The following is a 26,767-nucleotide window of genomic DNA, read 5'->3' on the forward strand; positions in this document are numbered from 1 at the left end:
ACTTTTTGTAAAAATTCAAACTCAACTTTAAGAATTTTTGAATTCATAATGAATTATCTCTATAGTCATAGCACTTTTAACATTAGAGAATCAATTGAGCATGCCTGGAGCATTGACAGTCTAAAACTTACGGCCCCACCTATAGGGTGAATGTATAACTGAGTGCAATTCAAAATGATCACCCCATTTCCATTCCTTCTGCCAAATGCATGACTCCCATAAGCCAAGGATTGCCATTTATTTGGAACAGATCTAAGACTAGGAAATTAAAAACCAGAAGAAAGGTGAACCTCAGCACTTCATTCCTAATTATATAAGATTTATCTTCTTGCCTTGACCATTTTCCCTCACTTCTCCCCAATAATTAACCAATCTCTTATATTTAGCATACATAATCGTAAAATTAGTATCCAAAACCCCTGTCACTCTCCAACACTTTAAAATAATTCACCATTCTAGGGAATAATTTCTGAAATATTTTTACGTGTGTGTGTGTGTGTGCGTGTGTGTGTGTGTGTAGCTCACACTACACCTACTTAAAGTGTTTCAGTGGGTGAAGAACCTTTCTAATTGACTTGAAAAGTTGCTCAGCCTACGATACCACCCACTGTGATCTTTATGAAGTCTTGCAGAAGAAATCCCTCTTGAACCTTAATATCCAGTGACACTGTACTTCTCCTGAGTTACTAGAAAGTTTTGATCTTAAAATAATCATGAATTATAAGACTGGGGACATATGCATGTTTGTTTTGACCCTCTTAAGTTTATGAGTCAAATGTTATGGCCAACTTCCAATAATTTACAAAAGAAGTCTATGACATATTTTCTTAAGTCCTCATGTTATGCTACAGGATTTTTGCCATACCTATTTTGCCTTCACCTGGAATTTGTCAACTACCAATTTTATATTTTGTATTATATACATATATATCTAAGCTACCCCAAACCCTTTGTGGAATAATGAAGGAAAGAAAAGAAAAGATGGAAAACAGAAAAGCAGGCAGGTAGGCAAGAAGGTTTGAGGAAGGAAGGAAGGAAGGAAGGAACCCAAAGTGTATGTGCAGTGTATGTATGTGTATGTGTTGGTGTGCATATGTTTGCAACATACATTTAGGGGAATGGCATGTAGTGCTATATGGTACATGCACATGGTATGTACTAGTTACCCATAAGTATGGCTGTGACAAGCTGAAGCAGTGATGGTTTGGGCTCATGCATCTATTTGGTGGCATAGACTCATCTGAGCTGGGTCTATGGACAGTTGGCCCAAGTAAGTATGATTAGTTCATTTATATACATCCTTCCTTTACAGCTATTCTGTATCATCAGTACCTAACATAGTATTTGGTGTATAGTTTGCACTGAAAAAAATATTTGTTAAATGAATAAAGGAAATGATTTGTCTTATGTATGGTCAATATGCTTCCAATCACACATTCCAACTCTATATTCTGTAATGTGAGTCTCTCAGTCACATCATTAACTGTATACCTCTTTTTCTTTGTATGGTTTACCTAGGATGAATAGGTGTAATAATTCTGTAAGCCACAGTTCTAGTTAAAGCTCCACTCTCAAACTCTGCATGAGTTTCTGAACTTGGAAAAAGGGTCAGAGAAAAGACAAGGCCTGAGGCCCTGTGATTCTTGATCATAAACTTTCTCCTCCAGATTATTACTTGTCCGTTTGTCCATGTGTTTTATACTAAGTCCAGAAAGAAGTTTACTTCAGTTTATACTTTGAAACTGAATTTTAGAGTCCTTGTATTAAGATTTTTATTTTTACTCATTTTTTTCCCTTAAAGATCAAAAATAGAACATAGGAACAGGTATTTTTTCCCTTCTGTAGGTGACAAAAAATAATCAAAGTCACATCCATAAAATCTCTTGTTCTCTTTATTTTCATTTCTCTCCTAGATATAATAGAATGCTTACTAAAATAATGTGATAAGCACTCAAATTAAGTTCTATGATGAGTACCTCCAAAGAAACCAACTGCTTTCTGTTCACACTGAGATCAAAATAACTGGCTGTAGTTTTACTCAGACTATTCTCTCTAGTTGCCATCCCCACTCCAACCAAGAATTTTTTCACATCAGTCTGGTCTCAGATCAACCAGAATCTTGCCTGACACGAGGACCACTTTTACATTATAAATAATAGTGTTTTACCCTTTTTCTTTTTCCTAAGAGGAAGGATTTAAATGAGGAAAACACACTCTCCTTCAAAGTGCAGGCTTCTTTTTAGTATTTCTCTATATGTCTTTATGAAAAAAAAATCTATTCACAGTTGAAAAGAATCCATTTACCTTTGTACTGCTGGTGCTATAGCTCCTAGGAAATAATGACACAGAGAAAATTCCATGAGAAAATGTTAATTGTACCTGTATTAACTGATGATACAAAATAAAGCAATTAGAGCTGAGTGTTATCTTTTGGGTCATTGTGATCTCAAAACACAATTCAGGTCATAATTATTGTATAATCTTCTTTTCTTTTTTTGTGTCTAATTTCTAGGCCATGCTTGTACTTCAATTTATCAGAAATAGGCCTTCATTTAGGACTGTTTGCTATTAAAATATTTTTTAGCTACCATAGGTTGATTTGAAATATAATAAGCACAATATAAACTTGTAGTAAATGTATTGGAAGCTATATATATACTTTTCAGAAAACATTTAAGAAACTCAGTTAAAATAAATTGATATCCAAATTGCTTTTCAGAATTTATAAATTCAATGAAGATGAAAAGAGGACAATAAAACCATATAATCTCTAAAGAGATATAACAGCCCCACTGCAACCACTGCCTCACTGTGCTGTGTTTCTAAGAGTAGTCAAAGGAAGTCAAATGGGAAACCTTGTCATGCTTTGTTATCAGACTGAGGTCATTTGTTGGAAAAAAAGGCAGCCTCTATCTCTAAAGGTCAATGCACATTAGTTTAAAGCCATGAATCATATAAATTTGAAAATGAATGAATTTGACTTTTATTAGAAGTTAGTGTGTATGTTTTTCAAGCCACCAAAAAAAGTAAAAATAGAATTATTCTTTCTCTTTTGTATTGTCACTTTATCTATTATTTATATTAACTATTAGACACTTAACTACAGTGAAATGCAGAATTGTGTGTAAATTCCTAAACACTTTCTTCACTAATGAATTCCTCTCTTTTTATTCATTATGCCCTTACTGTTTATTAGTCCTTAATGACTTTGAATGTATTTTAAAAGGTTTGATTGTAAATTCAGCAAATAAGTAAATTGTAACCCATATCTCAAAAAAAATAAGTTATACGATCCCTCTTATAATATTAAAGTTAATGATTTATCTCTTTCATATCCATTCAGTATATTTTCTTAACTGCTTACTTTCATCATTCGTCAGTTTAACAGACATTAAATTTTAAGATCTACATTGTATTATTATGAAATATACTATTTTAGCATGAAATGATGAAAAGTTTGAAAAAAATCTCTTTATGATTGGTAAATAATGACAGGAAAGGCAGAACATTTTCAAGAAGCATTTCTCACCAGGAGAATATGGTTTTACAAACTGGGAATTCTGGGACAATGTTTATTTATAAAAATATTGAACTCCTACCATTTCCAAGAAACTAAAAATCATTTCTTTGACCAGCCTAGCCCAATAAAAAAGGAAAAGTACATATGTATTGAGTTATGAATAGATTAATAAATGATAAAAGAAATATAAATAATGCCTATCATTCTTTTTTTAAGGCCACTTTATTTTTAGGAAAATATTTTAAATTGTGCAAATGCAACATAATTTAAGGGAAGATAATTGAACCCCAATCCTTCATACATACAAGTGAGTGTTTTGATAACTATAATACTTCTAGAATAATCAAAATGGATGAGTATAATTAATTTGTACACACTATTCCAGGCTTCCATAAAATAAAAGTAACATGATTTTTTAAACTTACATTTATAGAAAAGAACACCTTATATCTTCATTATGTTTTGCTTGAGTGCACAAGTCTTTCTAATTTGGCAAATTCATGCTTGGCTTTACACACCGTTCCTAGCACGACAGATAATGAAGCAGCAGGTTGGACGCCAGGCACTCCAACCACTTCTATTTCTGTTCTTACTGTGTATCAGTGGGTTCAATTGGTGGTAGAAAAATTAATATACAGAAAGTATTATAAAGATGTAAAATAACTACTTAATGAGTTATAAAGGTATTGTTTAATTTATTCCTACACTGGCAACTTGTATGCACTATACACAGAAATTAGGAGTGTACATATAATCTGAAAATTGTGGTATTTAAAATTGGATGGTAGAGATTTATTGTCAAAGCCTTCCTATCACTGCTTGACAAACAAAAAGAAACCTTCACTGAATAATGATAGAAAAGTATGTACAAGTTACAAAATAGTAATTCTTTAAGCTCCTTTTTGCCTTGCATCTAAATGCTGTGTTATGTTGACAGATCTGGGAAATTTTAGTGGCCGGACAAGAAGTGCAGTCTCTGTGAGGGAAGGCCAGGGGGTTGTTCTGATGTGCTCTCCTCCGCCTCATTCACCAGGTACAGTCGGATCCCATTCTATATTGCTGCTGCTCTCTTTTACTATATGCTCATTCTTTTAGACAGGGTATTGACTGGGGAACATTCAGGTGAAATGTGCATGGTTTTTGTGACATGTATCAGAGTACCAGATGAGTAATTAAAGACCATAGAGTCTAAATGCCATTGGGCAGGAGACTTAGCTCCTGTGATAAGATTGTTTCATTGTCTTTCTAAGTGTTGACTGTCCTGGTTATGTCTCTGCCTGCCACCAGTGAGGAATATACTGCTTGGAGTACAAGGAAAGTGATAAGCTGAAAGAGTAAAAACTATTCAAAATTATTTGTAATGTCAGAGTTGAGTTAACTAAATACCACTGTGCATCTTGTTTCAGAAGATAAGCTGGAAACTGGGTTGTTTATGGTGTAGTTTTTCACACTGGAACAAAAACTGCTAAGAAATTTTTTTGTTCATACAAAACTATAATTTACTTGTTCTTTTCTTGCTACTTGAGTTTTTTTTGTAAAAGTCATGGTAATAGGTAAGTACTTCTTGGGGTTTGGAGTAACAGAATAGTAAACAGTGCTCAGGTTAATTATCTTACCTTTTGCTAACTCACAGAAAAATATACCCATTATGTTTGAGTCCTATAATTTGAGATGAGTGCCTCTTTGTACCTCAGTATAGTTTTCCTATAATACAATTTAAGAAAGGACAGCATCAATTAGAGAGAGAGAGAGAGAGAGAATCAAACATCTATTTCTACCTGAGAAATTATGAAGATTTTAGAGTTAACAACTGTAAACAGAATTCAGGATCCTGGTAACTCAACCAATTTTTCTTCTTTGTTTAGCGTGAAAGCAAGCCATATTTGTTTCTAGGTTGTATTATTAGTGTAGTGTTTGGGCTCAGTTTTGTTCTACCATAGATAATCCTTATCATAAATTATGATTAGACCTCAATCAGTTTTCTTAAAATTTCTCATCTTTATCTTACCCTCCTAACTTTCTTTTTAATTGAAAGAAAAGTAAACCATGTTTCAACAGGAAAATATTTTTGAAAACATTCTGCTTTGAAACTCAGAGGAATCACTATGAGGAATAATTTCTGAGTTGTACCAACCTAATTCTTATATGTCAATTCAGTCACTCCAATCCTTTTGTGAGCAGTTTCAGAAAACATATCTAGTCTTACCTATATGTTTTACCTTTTTTTTTTTTTTTTTTTTTGCGGTATGCGGGCCTCTCACTGTTGTGGCCTCTCCCGTTGCGGAGCACAGGCTCCGGACGCGCAGGCTCAGTGGCCATGGTTCACGGGCCCAGCTGCTCCGCGGCATGTGGGATCTTCCCGGACCGGGGCACAAACCCGTGTCCCCTGCATCGGCAGGCGGACTCTCAACCACTGCGCCACCAGGGAAGCCCTGTTTCACCTTTTTAAAAAGGATTTTAGTAGGTTTAGGAGACTCCTATAGAATTAATACATGTTATGTCTAATGTTGGGTCATTAGATTTGTTTGAAGAGAAGTATTAGATAAGTGTTAGAGATTAAAAAAAAAAAAGAGGGGAAGATGGAGGAGGGGGAGGAGAGAAAGGAGGAGGAGAAGAAGGAGGATGAGAAAGCAACAGGTTCTACAGAGGATGAAGCTGTTCATCACCAGGCTTACAGGGGTTAACAATATGCAGTGACCCCTGTGGAGAAAAAGTAAGATTTTTCTGAGGTACAATCTATATTGCAAGGCTGTTGGAACATGTGTTAAAAAATGAAATGAGAGAGGATAATATAAGAAACAAAGCTGCAAGATTACACATAGACAAATTATCCAATTGGCAGAGAAAACTATATACAGAAGCTTTCTAATGGGAAAAAATAGTATAGTGAATTGCATACATGATAAGCATAAGATAAGAATATGTATTAATAATTGATTAAATAAATAAAAATGCAATATCTGATTGAGATCAACAAGAATAAAGTCGGCAAGAGCAAAGCCAGCTGATTGCTGTCATAAGAAATATTAGACTGATTATATAATTTAAAATTGTAGGAGAGGTTATATTCTACCAGATACTCATGTTGAAGTGTTATGCCGAATGACCTACTCAAACATCAGTGTTAGCACAGCAAAGTTTTGGGGGACACTTGCATGACACAGAATAACAGGAGTAGCTCAGCATCTAGACCAATGTTTAACACTTACCAGATGGGTAATTATCCTCTGATCAGCCAAATCCTATAGCATATCTTTAGCTTTTTTGTTGAACATGGCATTTACATTCTGGCTCCAATTGAAATCCCTGAAGACATGGTTCCCACTGCAGCTCTTTAAAGTTATGACTGTTTATTCTACCAAATTGTATGTGCCATTCAGTGTGAGATTGGAACATATATCCTCCCTTCTCCTCATTGCCCATTCTCCTTTCTTCCTCCTTACAAAAAAAGACCCCTCAAGTTTTAAAATTTCAAGTCATCAAACTCTACACTTTCTTGTTGCTGTCATTCTTCTTCATTTCCTGAAGATTTTACCTTCTTTTCTTCATTCCCATGGTCTTGTTTTACAGCCAATCTCAGCCACTTATCCGTTATTACCAACAGCTACAATCTCATAATTACCTCATTTGCAAGCATCTATTCTCTGAGTAGCATGAACTATCTTCTGCACACTGCTTATAGTACCCTGATTCCAGGAATCCTTTAACCTCATTGAAATCTACAAATCATTGATCCTACCTCCTTTTCACCCTTCTTCCCCTCCTTTGATCCTTACTTTTCTCCTTCAATCATTATCATTTTCTTGCATACAGGCTTGCTTTCTTCATCTCTCTTTGCTTCATCACACTGACTCGACAGTCAGCAAAGCCCTGATCCCGATGTAAATCCACTTTTCAGCCTACTGCATGCCTGAAACTACTCAGCTTAATATGACTGTAGAAAAAATAGAGAGTTATGCAGACTAGTCTAAATCTAAAATACAAACTATGAATTTCAAGTGCGCTTATGATGACCAGGAATTAAGGGGGAAAAAAACCAAACCTAGTCCTTTCACTGTAATTTTGTCAAACTTTCAATGTCTCCCATCATTCAATTTTTCTCCCATCCTCATTTTCAGCTGATAACCATTTCATTGTAAAAGGAAAGCGATTAGAAGATAACTTCCACAAGCCTTCATCACCAAGTCACACACTCATTAACATGTGTATTCACACTCTAACTTCTCTTTTTTAGTATAGATGCATTGCTGTGCTTCTAAGGCCAATCCCTCAACTTGTGCACTGTAGTTCATCCTTTTTTATCTACTTAAAGAATCGCTTCAGTAATTCTCTTTCCTCTCTTCTACATTTTTACCAGAGATTGTTTACTTTCTTCTGCGTCATTCCCAACAGGGTGCAACCATACTGTCCCCTACTTCATCTAAAGACAAACAAAGCAAAGCAAATGTCTCCTGACTCCTGTCCTCTTTCAGCTACTACCTCATTTTCCTGCTCCTCTCCATAGCGAACTCTTCAAAAGCTCTGTCTGTACATGCACTATCCAATTTAACTCCAGTGCGGTCTCTCTGTCTCTTTCTGTCTCTCTGCCCTCTTTCTCTGTCTTTATATTTTTAACAGATTTATTGAGATCCAATTTATATCCCAGGGAATTCACCTAGTTTAAGTGTACAGGTAAATGAGTTTTCATATATTTAGTACAGTTGTGTCACTATCACCACAATCCAGTCTTAGAACTTCCATTATTTCACAAAGGCATGTCTGCCCATGTCCCCAATAACTGATCTATTTTCTGTCTCTATAGTTTTACGTTTTCTAAAAATTTTATTTTACTGGAATCATACAATGTGCAGCCACGTGTGTGTGTGTGAGTTTGGCTTCTTTTATTTGGCTTAATGTTTCTTTACGTTTCATCCGTATTGTGGCATTTATCAGTAGTTTGTTACTTTATATTGCTGAACAGTATTCCATTGTGCAGATATGCCCCATTCTGTTTATCCATTCCTCAGTTGATGGCATTTGGCTTATTTTCAGTTTTCATGTTGGTCACTCTTTCCTTTATAAAATACTTTCTTGCAAGATTCCACACACTCTTGCTTTCCCCTTACCTTACTTCGTAATCCCCTATGCTGACTTTGCCCCATTTTCTCAAACTCTTAATCTTGCAGTCCCCCAAGTAAGTGCTTGTCTTTGAACTTCTTTCCTTAATATACCCTCACTCCCTTAGGTTTCACCTCACAATGATCTTTAAGTACTGACATCTCCCAAACATATGTTTCCAACAAGGAATCTGGGTTGTATATTTAACTGTCTATTCAAAATTTCCATTTGGATGGCTAACAGGCACCTCAAGCTTAACCATGACTAAAACTAAACTCCTGGTTATATCCTCCCCAAATCTGAGGTCTTTTCCACCTCAATTAATGGCAATTTCATTTCTTACAATTCATCAGCCTTAGAGTCATTCTTAACTTCTCACTTTCTCTCACACCTCACATAGAAACCATCAGTTTTATTGGCCCTACTTGAAATTTTATCCAAAACCTGACCATTTTTTATACCCTCCACTGATAGTTCTCTAGTATAAACTACCATCATTTCTTACCTGGGTTTTTGCAGTAGCCTCTTAACTAAGCTCCCTCATTTTGCCTTTATCTTTTTTCAATCTATTCTCAACATACTAGCTAAGAGTGATTCCTTAAAACTAATTTGTATCATGTCACCCCTCTGCCTAAAACTCTCCAAAAACTTCTGCTAAAGACTGAAGTGAGTTACCCCAAAATTCATATGAAGCCCCAACTCGCAGTGTGATGGTATTTGGGAAGTAACTAGGTGTATAGAAGGCCCTGAGGGTGGGATCCTCATAATGGGATTAGTGCCCTTATAAGAAGAGATATTAGAGAGCTCACTCTTTCTCTCCTCATTATGACAACATAGTGAGACAATGGCCATGTGCAAGTCAGGAAGCAAGCTCTCACCAGAAACCAACTATGCTGACACCCTGATCTCAGACTTCTAGCCTCCAGCATCGTGAGAAAACAAATTTCTGTTGTTTAAGACACCCAGTCTGTGGTATTTTGTTATGGCACCCCAAGGTGTCTAATACACCATTTTATTCAGAGTCAAAGCCAAAGTCTTTACAGTGGGTTAGAGAGTCCTTACCATTTGACTCCATGTAATCTCTCTGACCTTATCTACTATTCTCCCTCCTATTTTTTCACATGTAGTCGTGGTCTCCCTGATGCTCCACAAGTAACTACACATGGTCCTGCCTCAAAGCCTTTTCAGTTGCTATTCCCTGTGCCTGATCCCTCTTATGCTTGGCATATGAATGTCTCCCTCACATTCATATCTTCCTTCAAATTTTACATTCTTGGTAAAACAGTTTCCTGATTTTCCTCTTTTGATATTGCACCTCCACAATTCCTTTCCTCTTCCTCCACTTTCTTTCTCTCCATAATGCTCATCACTTTCAATATACTGCACAATTTTACTTACTCATTTATTCACTGTCTCCTTGATTTAGAATGTAAATTCCATGAGGAAAGAATTTTTGTAGTTTTTGTTCAGAGTTGAACTCCATACCTAGAACAGTGCCTCACACAGAGTAGGAGCTCAAAAATTATTTGTTGAGTAAATATATGCATAACATTCATAAATAAGTTAGCCAAGGATTTTAACCCATACATAACTCTCAGAAACCTTGAGAAAGAAATCATAAACAAGAAGAAGTAAATATAGATCAGCCATGTATTCAATAGTAAGAAAACTTTTCTTACCATTCATCTTTTTCTCGATTGATGCTGTGAATTGTAGAACAGATAAATGAAACATGATTCACATCATCAGTATGGAAGAATAAAATGGAACATTTTATATTTTTGTCAAAAGAACAAACTGTAACCTGAATGATTGGATTTATTAGTTGAGATCACAATCACACTGTGAAATAGTGAATTAATCTTAATGCTTTGCTTAATCAATTAAAAGGAGAACTTTGAAAATGTCTTGGGGAAGTCAAGTCAAAAATTCTTGCTGAAGAGGCAGGGTGAGTGTAGAAAGAATAAGCCAGGTCTACTCAGTGAGAGAGACCTTGTGATTGCATCCCTGGTCTGGCGCCAGTTAGCAACAGCCTCTACAACTGCCTTTGTTTTGGTGGGATGCAACTGTGCACTGTGAAATGAGTAAATACCCTGAGATGTACTAGAATCTGAGACCCAAATTTCTGTCAAGTCCAAATAGCCATGTAGATCAACACAGCATACCTGGTTAACTGATGCTTGATTCTGCTTTGTTCCCCACTCTTATTTTACTTCCTTCTTTCAAATCATAATTAGTTTATTATTTTATTTTATCAGAGCTTTATTAAGTGAAGTAAAGTGTTGGAAGTAAAAGTTTCCTAATATTTTTATCTCCTCTAGTAGATTATATGTTCCTTAAGAGTATGAAACTTTCCACCTCATATTTGTATCTCTAATATTTAGTACACTACCTGACATTTAGTAAGTATTCAGTAAATGCATGTTCAATAACTGAATAAATGTGCTGATTCTAACAAGAGTTTTATAAGGCTTTAGACAGTTTCTATTAGCCTCCTGTGATTAGTTTATCATAACCAACTCACATTTATGACAGATATTTGGGTCACATAATATCATATTCAAATATTATTACAAAGTATAACAGTTACTAAGATTTAGTAGCAACTATATGAAATTGTAAATAGTTTATACATCAAAGAAGATTAAATAATATTCAGAAATAGTCCCAAAATCCATTTACTCATTATCTCAAATGGACATACATGCACATTTTTTTTTCTGTGAATAAAAGCAAGAGCTAGGATTGACTCATTTGCTAAATTCCCCTGTTTACTTCCCAAGAGAGCAATATTAATTCCTGTCAGTAACATCTGTGAATAAAAACATCTTGATTGGATACTGAAGTAGTTATTCATTTACCAGGAAATAGATATATATTTCTAGACTGTTAAGCACATCTGCTGAAAATGATTCTGGTTACCAAAAAATCACCTCTGTCAGTTTAGAAATTTTGAAATTCAGGGTTATACTATAAAAAAAAAGCTCTGTGAAAATGTAAAAATAAGCCTCATAAAACCTGTAACCAAATACAGAAATACTTTAAGGTTTAGAGATTATCACCATAGATACTTTTAAATAAAAAATCAGTAATTACTATTTTACTTTAAATATTTTTTATTCTATTTTGTCCATAAGCATTATCTCAGAAGTTTACACCAAAGTGGAACTTAAAATTCTTGTACAAAGTGTTAGGTTGTAGTTAAAAATATATATAAATATAGCATTTTGCAATATAACAATCACATTTTCACATTTACTATACCATGTAATCTTTGCAAAATATCTGAGAGTTAGCAATTATTTATCATCCCTGTTGTATTGATGAGGAATCTACCCTTTAGAAAGATTAAGTGAAACCCTTAAGCTCTCATCTTTAATAAATCATGGAACCAGGATTTCAGTCTTTGTTATATTTTATACCATATAATATATATTTTGGATAAAGCTATACTAAAACTTTTATACCATGAACACAAACAAGAGGTTTTTTTTAAACAATGGATTTATCAGCCTTTCAAAAAATGCTTATTTTATTATATCAAATATTCTACTTAGTTTTTCATTCAGTGAATGCTTACTGAGTGCCTACTATGTTTTTTTTTTTAAATTGGGGTATAGTTGCTTTACAATGTTATGTTAGTTTCTGCTGTACAATTAAGTGAATCAGCTATAGGTATACATATATCCTCTCCCTCTTGGACCTCCCTCCCCCCACTTCCCCCATCCCACCACAGGGCACTGAGCTGAGCTCCTTGTGCTATACAGCAGGTTCCCACTAGCTATCTGTTTTACACATGGTAATGTATATATGTCAATCCCAATCTCCCAATTCATCCCACCCCCCTACCCTACCATGTCCACACATCCGTTCTCTACGTTTGTGTCTCAATTCCTGCCCTGAAAATAGGTTCCTTTGTACCATTTTTCTAGATTTCACATATGTGCATTAATATACGATACTTATTTTTCTCTTTCTGACTTACTTCACTCTGTATGTCAGACTCTAGGTCCATCCATATCTCTACAAATGACCCAATTTCGTTCTTTTTTATGGCTGAGCAATATTTCACTGTGTATATGTACTACATCTTCTTTATCCATTCATCTGTTGATGGACATTTAGGTTGTTTCCAAGACCTGGCTATTGTAAATAGTGCTACAATGAACATTGGGGTACATGTGTCTTTTTGAATTATGGTTTTCTCTAGATATATGCCCAGGAATAGGATTGCTGAATCAAATCAAATGATAGCTCTATTTTTAATTTTTTTAAGGAAACTCCATACTGTTCTCCATAGTGGCTCTACCAATTTACATTCCCACCAACAGTGTAGGAGGGTTCCCTTTTCTCCACACCCTCTCTAGCATTTATTGTTTGTAGATTTTTTGATGATGGCCATTCTAACTGGTGTGAGGTGATACTTCACTGTAGTTTTTATTTGCATTTCTCTAATAATTAGTGATGTTGAGCATCTTTTCATGTGCTTCTTGGCCATTTGTATGTCTTCTTTGGAGAAATGTCTATTTAGGTCTTCCAACCCTTTTTAGATTGGGTTGTTTATTTGATTTTTTTTTTATATTGAGCTGCATGAGCTATCCTTATGTTTTGGAGGTTAATCCCTTGTCAGTTGCTTCATTTGCAAATATTTTCTCCCATTCTGAGGGTTGTCTTTTTGTCTTATTTATGGTTTTCTTTGCTGTGCAAAAGCTTTTAAGTTTAATTCAGTCCCATTTGTTTATTTTTGTTTTTATTTTCTTTACTCTAGGAGATGCATCACTATCTTTTAACTAATGAATTTAGCCTATTTATATTTATTTCTACTATCTTATTTTATACTAGTTACCCTGCTTTTTCTATGATTTATTTGCCCTCATTTCACTTTCATGGGCTTTTTTTTTTTTAATTAATGGAAGGTTTTTAAATGCATATTTCCTTCTACTCATTTCAAAATTACGATTTTATTTCTGTTATTTCCGAAATTATTTGTAAAATGTTAATATGCCTATTTAAAATTATTTTGATCACTTTATATATGATTGTTTTGCTGATTAATTGATTAAGTCATTCATTCACTAGTCAAACAGAATTTGAATGCAAATGTATGGCTAAGATATAAAATTGTTTTATAATAGAATACGTTTAACTGAGTCGTGGATATATGAAGTGTTAGGTACGTATAGATATTACAGAAAACTTCATATATAAGTCTGAAATCTAGGAAAGGGGTCTGGGCAGGAGACTATAATTTTAGGCATAATCAGCATAGTTGTCTCAGGATTGATTATGAGATTGGTTGGGATCTCTCAGGGAGATTGTTTACAGCGTGAACAGCATGATTTCTCTTGCTATAGTAAACAATATGGGGAAAAAACTAATAAAACAAACAAAAAAATAGTTGTTCTGTTTCTATGATACCAACCAGTTTAAATAGCTGTGAATTACTGACAGAATTTGTGATTTTACTGGCACAATTTCAACAGATTAACTTGAAATTAAAAATATCTACAGTTCACACTTTTTACCTCCAAATGTTTGTTAGGATTAAGTTAACTGCTTAGATGCAGAAGATTCATTGACTATTTAAAGACTGCGTTGCTGTAGTTTTCAAACATATAAGATCTAGAATACTCAATGTTTAATGCACCTTCTATATGTCCAGGAACACCAGAGACTCAATTGTTGAAAAAGAGAAGAACTTACATCCTCAAGAGAAGAGAACCAGAATCATTATTTGGCATCTCTATTACTTGCAAAAATCTCTACTAAGTCCTGAGACAGGTGTAAGAAGAGCTTAAAAGATGCAAGCCCAGTCCCAACAAACTTGACTTAAAATAAGAGAAACACCACAGTATAAAAAGTCACCTGCATCTAGATAAAAAGCATAATAATTAAGAAATTTATTTGCCAAAAACATTTTATCATTTTCCTTATTCTACTGCCTAGACCCTTAGCTTATTCTCAATTCTACTAGCCTAGTATCATTTTGCCTTGGTAATCTTGTAAAATTATGTGTGATTGAGTCCCAGGCAAAATAAATGCCTGATCTGATATATCTGGCTCCCTACAAATTCAAAACCATAGACACAGGTCCAGTTCCCCCAAACATGTTCTCCAAACCTACCCATCCCTCTACTGTCCCTCCTTCAATCGCAGAATTGTGGTGACTCCGTGACACTCATGGGGAAATGGGGAATACTAGTGCTGAATGTATCCTGAGTCTTAAAGTGAAGGAGAATAAAATATAATAATTGGTTATATAGGAAGTGCCAAGGAAACTGGATTAGAGGCATTACATGAAGATTTACAGACTAATATTTTATGTCTGCATGTGTGTTTTGAATCATCATAGAATATAGGTGAATTTATAATTAATGAACTATAACAAAGCTAATGACCTGCACACAGCAAACACAAGAGAGTAATATACTTCATTGTCCCTTAAACACTCTCTTTGTACACTCTCTAGTAAATAAGTTACTCATTTCAGAAAAATACTCAAACAGCAATGGACGCTGAATGACTAAGGGCCCTGGTCCTATTCCAGATGCTAAGTCAACTTAGCAACTAGGTTGCTAAAGCAACCCTGCATTTCCTCTAGCTCTGTGACTCCTCTGTGAAGTTTTAATTAGGATAGAGCAAAGGAGGCCTTTAGTACTTAACTCTGAGCTTTAAAACTCCAGCAGAGACACTTAGTATTAAAGAAAAAAAAATTTTGTTTTTATTTTCTTTAGATAGAAAATATTTTGATCTCAACTTAAGATGAGTAGACAAGGTCACCAGCCTGAAATCCACTGTGGAACTGGATGATGTATAAGTTAACAAATCCAGAGAATGCAACTAGGTGGCCATCTAGTATGATAAAGGAATTACTAGGTAGTCTCTACTTCCAAATAACTATACTGTAGCAGAATATTTCACCTAGGATTTAAACTCAGACAGCCAGGGATTCCCAGCCTGGCTCTGACACTTACTGTTGACTTTGTTAAAGTAAGTCTTATCTTACCTGTAAAGAGGGGTAATAAAAACTACGTCACAGGATCATTGTGAGAATTAAGAGATAGTTTATGTAAAGCAATTAGCCCAATGCTTGGTTGATAGTAAGCGTTAAATTCAGTTTTGTCCTGTGGATCTGTCCTCAAGAATCCTCTTCAGAATGAAAATGCCTGTGAGAGAGATAACACCTCAAATCATTATGTACTAACATTAAGTACCAGTTTGCAGGGATTTATTGACATCAAACTGACAGCAAGGTAACTGGAAGATGAGTGGCACTTGGAAATGTGAATCTGAGGGTTTGAAATGGGAGAGGAATCAATGAATGGAAAAATGAACTCTGTCAATGAAGCAAAAGGTCACCAGGACCTCTATCTTTAAAGGACCTCTGTCTCTTTTTTTTAATTGAGTTATAATTGACAAGTAACACTATATTAGCTTCAAGTGTACAATATAATGATTTGATATTTGTATATATTGCAAAATGATCATCACAATAGTCCAATTAACATCTGTCACCATATATAGTTACAAATTTTTTTCTTGTGATGAGAACTTTCAAGATCCACTCTCCTAGCTACTTTCAAATATGCAACACAGTGTTAATAACTATAGTTATCAGGGTGTTCATTACATCCCCATGACTTCATTTTATTACTAGAAATTTTTTACCTTTAGACCACCATCACCCATTTCACCACCCACCCCCCGCCTCAGCCTACCACTAATCTGTTCTCTATATCCATGAGCTTGCTTTTGTTTGTTTTTAGATTCCAGGTGTGAGATCATATGGTATTTATTTTCTTTCTGTCTGACTTATTTCACTTAGCATAATGCCCTCAAGGTCCTACCATGTTGTTGCAAATGGCAAGATTCATTCTTTTTATGGCTGAGTAATATTCCTTTGTGTATATGTACCATACTTTCTTTATCCATTTATCCATCAATGGACACTTAGGCTGTTTCTATGTCTTACCTATTGTAAATAATGCTGCAATGAACATGGAGGTGCATATATCTTTTTGAATTAGTGTTTTCATTTTGTTCAGATAAATACCCAGGAGTGGAATTGCTAGATCATGTGGTAGATCTATTTTTAAATTTTTTGAGGCACCTCCATACTGTTTTTTTATAGTGGCTGCACCAATTTACATTCCTATCAAAAATGCACAAGGGTTTCCTTTCCTCTACCTCTTTTTTGTTGTTGTTTTGTTTTGTTTTTTTGTGTTTTTTTTGTGGTTCATGGGCCTCTCACTGTTGTGGCCTCTCCCGTTGCGGAGCACAGGCTCTGGAATCGCAGGCTCAGCGGCCATGGCTCACAGGCCCAGCTGCTCCGTGTCATGTGGGATCTTCCTGGACTGGGGCACAAACCCATGTCCCCTGCATCGGCAAGCAGACTCTCAACCACTGCACCACCAGGGAAGCCCCCATTTTCTCTACATCTTGCCAACGTTCTTTCTTGTCTTTTTATAATAGCCATTCTCATAGGTGTGAAGAGACATCTCACTGCAGTTTTGATTTATATTTCCCTGATGATTAGTGATTTTGAACAGATTTTCATGTACCTTTTGTCCATCTGTATGGCTTCTTGGAAATAAAATATTCAGATCCTCTGCCCATTTTTCAATCAGATTTTTTTTTTTTTGCTATTGAGTTTTATGAGGTCTTTATATATTTTAGGTATTAACCCCTTATCAGATATATGATTTGCAAATATTTTCCCCCATTCAGTAGGTTGCATTTAATTTTGTTGATGGTTTCTTTTGCTATGCAGAAGTTTTTTAGTTTGATGTCATCCCATGTGTTTATTTTTGCTTTTGTTCCCTTTGCTTTTGGAGTCAGATCCAAAAAAATAATCATCTCCAAGACCTATGTCAGGGGGCTTACCCCCCTATGTTTTCTTCTAGGAGTTTTACAGTTTCAGTTATACTCAAGTCTTTAATCCATTTTTGGTTACCTTTTGTGTGAGGTTTAAGATAGTGTTTCGGTTTCATTCTTTTGCATATAGTTGTCCAATTTTCCCAACATCACTTATTGAAAAGGCTGCCTTTCCCCATTGTATATTTTTGGCTCCTGTGTCATAAATGAATTGATTATATATACCTGGGTTTATTTCTGGGCTCTCTTTTCTATTCCATTGTTCTATGAGTTGGCTTTTATGCTTTTATCATTTTGTTTTGATTACTATAGTTTTGTTTTTTAGTTTGAAATCAGGGACTGTGATGCCTCCAGCTTTGTTCTTCTTTCTCAAAATTGCTTTGGCTATTTAGGGTGTTTTGTGGTTTCATACAAATTTTAGGATTGTTTGTTCCATTTCTTTGAAAAGTGCCATAGGAGTTTTGACAGGGATTTCTTTGAATCTGTAGGTTTTTTGGATATTATGGACATTTTAACAATATTAGTTTTCCAATCTATGAACACAGAATATCTTTTCACTTCTTTGTTTTTTCTTTTTTTTTTCATCAGTATCTTACAGTTTTCATTGTATAGATCTTTCACCTTCTTGGTTAAATTTTTACTAGGTATTTTATTTTAATGAAATTATAAATGAGATAGTTTGATTAATTTATTTTTCTTATAGTTCATTATTAGTATATAGAAATGTAACATCATTTTGTATATTGATTTTGAACCTCATTCAGGGGGACTCTTCATCTTTAGTTGGTACCAGAAATCACTCACTTAAAGCAACTCTATATAAAACAGGAACACAATTTCACAGAGTTGAAAACAAAATATTTTGGTTGATATTTATTCTTTAAAAAATGAAATTTTACATTTTAAAATCTGAATCTCATAACTTAAAAATTCTGCAATAACTACAACTCTGAGAAAAAAAAAATTACTCAAAAAGGTATTTTTTAGCATCTTTTTCCTACAAAATTGTAAGATAGCATGACACCCCATGCTCCATATTTAACTTTTGTACCTACAAAGATCACAAAAAATAATTGTTCCCCAAATACTTGAGGAATTCAGCAATCTTCCCAAGGCCTCTATCAATATTCAATTTCAAATCACTATATGTTCAATCATGTAACGTCCACATTCTTGCAGAGTTTCTGGGCACTTCATCACATCTTCATTTGTTAGTAACTATGCTCTAATGATCAAAGCCATTTTTCAAATTTGCCTTGAAATCTACAACTTTTTCAAGATTTGCAGTTTAACTTTGCAATATATGAACGCTGTATCCTCATTTGTTATAAACAACTGACAAAAGAGATTGGCAAGATGGAAAAAGGTAGATTTTAGTACTAAGAAGGAAAGAGTATTGTTGGGACTAATTTTTAAAGTGATGAATTAATTTGTCATTATTGTTATGTGATTATGATTTTTCTTCCCTAAAATCTCTTGTTATCAAGGGGGCATGACTTACATTATTTGGACACAGACACAGAGAACTACATTGTCAAGTTCTCATGAGGGTCATCCACTTCTTTAGAATAAAGAGAAGGAAAGGAAACCAATATTTTACACTTTCTATATAGTATCTTATTTCTTCTTTATCACTGCTTTGTATGTTTATTATTGTTACCTCCTCTTTATAAATGGGGATGTTGAAATTCAGATAGAAATTTCTCTAAAGTCCATGTCTAACAAACAACATGACAGAGATTCACCCATGTGTAATCCCAAGCCCAGTGTCCTTTTGTTTACATAATATGGGCTTTCCACAGCTTCATTCTGAAATTTCATTGAAAAATTCTATTTTGTGTATACATTGGTCACTGTTCAACCTGTTTGTTACACCAATTTAAATGAATAAGTAGTTTCATCAATTATTTTTACCGACTTGACCAAACTGTTAACTGAATTGAACATTCAGCACTGCCAAAATCAACTGTATAAACAATATATGAAAGTAAATAGTATGAATATAGAAATTTTAATATTTTTACCAAACAGAATAATACAATGCTCAAGTTTGTATCTCAACAATTATTTAGAAGCCAGACCGGATACGTGATAATAGAATCATATTGAATGAAATGATAGAGAAATAAAGGAATCATGTATTTTTTACTATGCATGCTTTCCTATGTGAGTCAAATAAATAACAATACATATTTTATACCCTTAAATTTATACAGAAAAAGTCTGTTTCCACCCAAACACTGATAGCCAGTAAAACATTTATAATAAGAGCTTTACCTGGTTGCTTAATAGTTTCTGAACTTGGCTCTTATCAACAGATAAACTTTGACATTCTTTTAAAATCTTTACAAATCAGTTTTAAAATATATGTTCTTATCATGCACTCTGTTGTACTGTGTTCTCTAGATGTCACTGGAAAGGTAAGCTCAACGTGTTTTGGAATATTTTTTTTTTAAACTCCATCTGACAAAATTTATACATAGAAAGCTAAATATCACAAAGCAAACACCTCAACCTGGAGTTTGTTTTAGAATATTTAGACACAGTAGAAGAGAAAAAAATGTAGAACATTGCAGTGACCCTCTTTTTCTCTTATTATATTGATTTCGGTTTCTACATATAGCAGCTCAAGTTTATTTGTTTTTGGTTGTTAATCATATTTCACCATGTATTTCCAGCTCCTTTAAAATAGTCTATTTTTCCCCCTTTTTATAAGTTACTCTACACGGAAGAGTGTGGGAAATAGTGGGCCAGGAAATCAAGCTGCTCACTCCTTTGGTTATTACTTTACTGGAAATAACTCGTGTTTTCATGTTGTGCTGATATAAATTCCCACTTTGATTTGGGCAAGGCAGTTGAATGAGTCAAATTAATGTGGTAAAATGCAGCCAAGGTAGACTGAATTGATGAGCTTACAAATTAAAAGTCCTCATATTTTTTGAAAAATTTAATACTTCTTTCCTCTCGTGTGCTTTGATAGACCAAAGAAACAATATTTTCTCATTGACTCTGATCCAATAAAGAAGATGATAAAAAGAAAAACACACATAATGGAGTCATGTAGTTGAGTGTGGATCCTAACTATACCATAACTAGAATGTTGATTTACAGGGCAAGAAATACAACTTATCTTAGCCTCAGTTTCAACCCTTAAAAATAGGAATACAAAGAGCTCTGATCTAATATAATACTTTAAAGTAATATTTTGGTACTACTTTTCCCAAACTTCTTCTCAAGTAATTAAATAGTACCATAGATCTTTGAGAGAAACAGACAGCAATCACAGTAATTCAAAACAGAAAAGCCAAGGAAAGTAAATAGCAGGTGCTGGCTTTAAAATGAAAATTGATCATCACAGAAAATAATAGGGTCAACAATGCCATAGTCCAGTTCTTTGCTTCCTACTCTGAGAAATCTTCCTACTTGCATTGAATTTAGCTTACTTACCTAAGCATTATCCCACCAAACTTAAATTCCTCTCAATCTAAGTTCAGCAAACTTTTTCTGTAAATAGCCAAATAGTAAATATTTTTGTCTTTGTGGGTCGTATAGCCTATGTCACAGCCACTAAATTCTGCCCCGTAGCATAAAAGTACCCATTGACCATGCAAAAAACGAATGAGGGTAGCTCTGTTGTAATATAGCTTTATTTATGGACACTAGCATTTGATTTCTATATGCTTTTCATTGATCTTTTCAATTTTTTTCAGCTATTTAAATACATAAAATCCATTTCTAGCTCACAGTCCATAAAGAATCAGGTGACAGGGCTTCCCTGGTGGCACAGTGGTTGAGAGTCCGCCTGCCGATGCAGGGGACATGGGTTCGTGCCCCAGTCCGGGAAGATCCCACGTGCCACGGAGCAGCTGGCCCCGTGAGCCATGGCCGCTGAGCCTGCGCATCCGGAGCCTGTGCTCCACAATGGGAGAGTCCACAACATCGAGAGGCCCGCGTACCGCAAAAAAAAAAGAAAAGAAAAGAAAAAAAGAAAAAAAAGAAAAGAATCAGGTGACAAATCAGATATGGCCTGTGGGCTGGAGTATGCCAATCCCTGATCTAACCCAAAATTCCCTTCCTGCACCTTTTTTTTTTTTTTTTAACTTTTGCACTCTGGGGTCAGAAAGGCTCAACTCTGTCATTTACCAACAGTGTGACTTTGGCAAAGTAATACAACTTGCTCTTATTCTAATTCCTATTTTCAAAATTCTACATGTATATGGTAGGTGAAAAGATGCAATGAGATAATGCAAGTAAAGTGCTTAACCTGGTAACTGATAAATAGTAAATATTCCATAATAGTGATTCTGATGATGATACCTCCCTCACTTTATTTTCTTCGGATCAGCTAAGAAACGATTCATCCTTCTCTACTCCCACTCTCTTATCAGATTTCCTAAGTGCCTACAAACAAGTTTCCTTCTCTAGTCTAATTCTTATCACATATTCCACTGTGTGACAGTCATTTCTGACATTTTAACTTTTCTACTTGATGGAGGTAGTCCTTGCATCTTTGTATCTTTTATAATCTGCTAACACAGTCCTGAATGTATCAGCTGCTCAATAAATACTACTAATTAATCTTATTAAAACAACTTATAAGGTTGTCCAACAAACCCATCTTAAATAGCTCATTTCTGTATTTTTCAGAAGATAAAAGATCATTCTTTATAATTTTATTTTCAAGGAACTAAATGTAGTGATACAGTTATTTAATCACACAATATAAATCTTACTGTAGAGGAATAGAAATAAATAGAAAATGTTATCTTCACCTAGGAATTTAAATATGCTCTAAATTAGAAAATTAACATTTTAATCATTAATACTTTTTATTTTATATCACTTATTAAATATGGATGATTTTAAATTAGCTTCACATATAATGAACATTAGCATTTTTAAGTGTACAATTCAATGAGCTTTGTGACAAAAGAATAGAGTCATATAAACACAGTCATAATCATGCCATAGAACATTTCCATTATCACAGGAAGTTCCCTAATACCTCTTTCCAATCACTTTCCTCCCCCAATGCCCATCCCTAGCATCCACTAATGTCTACTTTATATACCTAAGTGTCGTCTTCTCCAGAAATTCTTTTAAAGGAAATCATGCAGTGTGTTGTCTATAAGCTTGGCTCCGTTCACTTAGCATAATGTTTCTGAGGTCCATACATGTTACTGAGTTAGTAGCTAGTTCCTTTTGATTGCTGAATAGTATTGCATAGTTTCAATGTATCACAGTTTGTTTATCCATTCGCTAGTTGATGATGGTGGCTGTTCTCAAATTTAGGCTATTATGACTGAATCTGCTGTGAGCATTGGAGTATAAATCTTTGAGTGAAGAATATATGTCCTCGTGTGATTTTTAAAATTTTCATATTACAGGTACATACATAATCTTCATTTTCTCCAGGAATGTAGCTTGCTTTTAGCATGTATATATATATATATATATATATATGTATATATATATATATATATATATGTAGCTGTATGAAAATCTTGTTCCTACTCTTGTTATATTGCTATCATTCTATGAAAATTTGTACATAATTTTAATGCTAGTATCTATTGTTTCTTTCCTTTTGGAATGATAAATACATTTGTCTTTTCTGTAAATATGGAGTCTTTATAACACACATATTTGCTTCCTTTCAGAGTTAAGATTCCTTTCCATGTCTGTAAAAAAAATAGATCACTAATGCTGATGTCACTGAAATGATTATAAAAATAACAGTGGTTGTATTTCTTTTTCTTTCTTTTATTTGAAGAATCTTTTGAAGAATCTGAAGAACACAGAGTGTTTTAGCTATATCTATGCAGTCTCCAGACAGAATCATTTGAAATTTTAACCAGCTGCACATATTTCAGATATATGTATATCTTTCAGTTTGAATACCAACTGATAATTAGTAAAAATCCCAATTTATCTTAGAGCACCATGCATACATGACATAAAACATCAGAATTTATATTCGTCCCATGTAAACATTATCTAAATTATTATTAGCACTTTCCTCCCTACCTCCATTCCTTTCAAAGAAGTAGACGAAATAATGGTTCAAACAAAACTGACATAATCTATGATGAAATTGAAAAATAAACTAAGGATAAATAATGTAAAGTTTGTAAATCCTGAAAACATACAAATGTTTATGTTGCAAAAGTCATAATATCAAGAAGGATAAACTACATCTCCAACCCATATTTATCTTCATATATATCTATATTTATATCTATATCAGTATCTTTATAATTTATTTAAGTTATAAGGAGATTAACAGATCAGCAACTTCCTGATATTCTTTAGAGTTTATAAAAAAATGTGACCTGGAAGTAGTGTATTAAAGCTAGCCTTTTTCAATCAGAGTTCCACAAGGAAATTAAACGCTGCAGAAGATGATTTGAATGGCTGTTTTCTCAGTTCTTTCAAGGATAGTACATAGCTAGTATAATTCTAATGAATAGGATAGAAGTTAATTCTTTATATACAGTACATGACTTAGGGCATTAGAGATTAGATTTTTTAATAAGCAATATATTGGAAACATTATGGCATGTCTAATCTCCATTTTTATTTTAATAGCTGCACAGTATTTCAAAAAATAATTTGTTTAACCTCTACCCTGATGTTTGACATTTGAGCTTTATAAAAATATTTATTTTGCTGTAAATAGCCTTGCCATTAACAGTTATAGATATCTGCAGATATTCTAAATTATTTCTTTATACTAAATTCCAAGAGATGGAATTTCCTTTTGAGAGAATCAGCAGTAAGGTGGTTGACAAGTATCGTCAAAATGCTCTCCAAAAATACTGCAACAATGTAAATTAGCTTCATCTAGTCACCCCTGCACTAGTTGTAAAGCTCTCTCCTTAGTCCACTTGAGTTCTATTTAGTATTACTCTTTGCAAAACCTCTGAACTTCAAATTGTTGGTCTTTGTTAGACCTCTGTAGAGTAGGTCCTGTGTGGAGCAGAAGGTACAGCTATATTCCCTGGCCCCTCTTTCATCCTGGCTGGCTGGAACTCAGTTCTCTCCTAGTTTTGTAAAGGGCATTCATTGCCTTTCCCTCACATGTGCTCTGACTGCCTTTCTCTAGTCCTTCTAACAGGAATAAAGATTCCTATTCCTCCATCAAACCCATTTCAAGAAAGATACTTTACAAAGTAGAAGGGCTCCAACTTCACAGCTCCAGTCTCTTCACTGTTCAGAGGCACCGTCATTATTTTTACCTCCTGCTGAACACATTTGCAGAGGTTAAAAAAAAATCTTTACCAAGGATGAGAAATAGCAGGGGGGGAGGAAATAAACATTCTCCTGCCCATTGGCTGATTCACTTAAAATACAATTAGCACTTTGCCTAAGCAAACATATTGTCAGTTTCCATTTAGTAAAGTTCTAAGACTATATCTAGTTTCCTTTTTTTTTTTCTTCAGAGAGTAATAGGAGCTAGGCAAGCATTATCTAATTAGTCCTTTGAATGCCTTCAACTTTTCTTTTTCCTTTCTTCAAAAGGACACTGCCTGCTGCTAGGTGCTTAGCTGCAAATAACATTTTTGGACTAGATGAGAAGAAATCCAGACTCTCCTGTAACAGTGAAAGGGTTATATGTGAACCTTGTTAAAAAGTCCGAACAATATCAGATCTCACAGCCTTATTTCTCTCTAGCCCACTGGTAGGCTGGCATCCCAGCCAGGGTCAGGGAATATGGAGGATGATAGTCTCTATGGATCAGCAGCCAGATGTGACTAAGGAAATGAAGAAAGTAAAATCTCAAGCACTGTTGTCATTGTTGTCTCACCATGTAAATAACCAAAACAGCCTAGGCTGGGATAGAAGTCCATTGTCTTAAGTGTGGGCTTCTCCTTAAACATTAAGCACATGTTAGGCGGGGAAATGTAGAAAACTATTCCTTCATTAAAAACAAGCAAAAGAAAACAATATTTATAGAATTCTTACTGCATAAGAGGCACGAGTCTAAGCTCATGCATGGATTAATCAAATTAAAACAATACCTATAAAATAGGTCTTTATATTATTATTTTATTTTGTAGATGAGGAGAAAAGGGTAAAATAATTCTTTAGCTAGTTCTATGATTTTTCTAAATTTGTGTATTTAAGATAAACTATTCAATTTTTTTTTAGTATCTTATTAAGGAGAATTCCCTTAGACCCATAAAAATATAATAAGCAGTGTGACTCTAATTAGAATATGCCCATGTATGTTGGGGAGAGGACAAGTCAGCTGCTAAGAGCTGCAGTCCCAAAATTGTTCTGTAAAGCTGGTCTGGAGGTTACTGATATAAATGGTTTCTCTTACGCTGTTCTTACATATTGCAAAGAGGCATTAAGCTAACAAGCCTCGAAAATGCGTGCCCTTAGACATGGCAGATCATTCATTGGAACCGTTCTTCCCCTTGGGGAGAATGAAAGTCTGGAGAGAGAGAGACCTGGCTGACCTCGCCCAATTAACACAGTACCGATGCAGGCAGAACAGGCCGGCAGTGACAGGGCTGTGCTTCAGGGATGTATGTTCCTGGTCTGTGATCCAGGTTATGTCAACATCATTCTGGGTGCCATTTCAGCGGCTCTCTATTGGACACAAGAGAAAGAAGGGGAAAAGACAAAGGAAAACTATGGACTTTTTAAAATTTTTAATGTACTTGAGAACTTTGCTTTTCCCTTAGGAAATGAGCTCTTTCTAAGCCTGTGTGCAGCTGCAGTCTGAAGCTTGACAAACAGGTCAGGAAGATAGGAAAATGCTATAATAGCAGCACAGCTTTTTCAATGGAAACTGATACTCCTAAATGTTACAGTGCTTCAGTCTGAAGTTTAACTAATCGAATGTCTTTAATCTAGAAATTGAACCAGGCAGCAGTAAACTGCAGAAGGTTTATCCTGCACTGAAAATACATACCATTCATTTTATATCTTTCCTTGTGTTTAATAAATGAAAATTTCCAAAAACCTATTGTTAAAGATATAGAATTTTGCTTTCTGTTTTGGGTAAGCTGGTATCATGCAATTGGTCTCTAAAGCTTTTAAAATAAATATTGTCACCTTTTTCTAAGAACAGTATTGAAAAGAAATCAACAAAGAACTCAGATTTTGAATGATTTTATGGAGGAGGATGGTACTGAAAAGAAATCAACAAAGAACCCAGATTTTGAATGATTTTATGGAGGAGGGGGTGTGATTTGTGCTAATATAGTTTCTGTGCTAATAATTAAAGCTTGCAAAACTGCTCTCACGTAGGCCGAGGGACTCCCT

At 34.5% G+C, this 26,767-nt stretch overlaps 1 protein-coding gene across 4 annotated transcripts in view; it reads left to right on the forward strand.

Annotated features, from left to right (window-relative positions):
• CNTN5 (contactin 5) overlaps window positions 1-26,767 on the forward strand; it is a 1,371,648-nt gene that overhangs the window by 946,057 nt on the left and 398,824 nt on the right. For all 4 annotated transcript variants that reach the window (XM_060303945.1, XM_030883710.2, XM_060303947.1 and 1 more), the window contains one exon: window positions 4,458-4,553. In XM_060303945.1, the coding sequence (XP_060159928.1) occupies window positions 4,458-4,553 (96 nt within the window). The remainder of the gene's footprint in view (window positions 1-4,457; window positions 4,554-26,767) is intronic.

This window comes from Globicephala melas, chromosome 8 (genome assembly GCF_963455315.2).
Source record: "Globicephala melas chromosome 8, mGloMel1.2, whole genome shotgun sequence".
NCBI lineage: Eukaryota > Metazoa > Chordata > Mammalia > Artiodactyla > Delphinidae > Globicephala > Globicephala melas.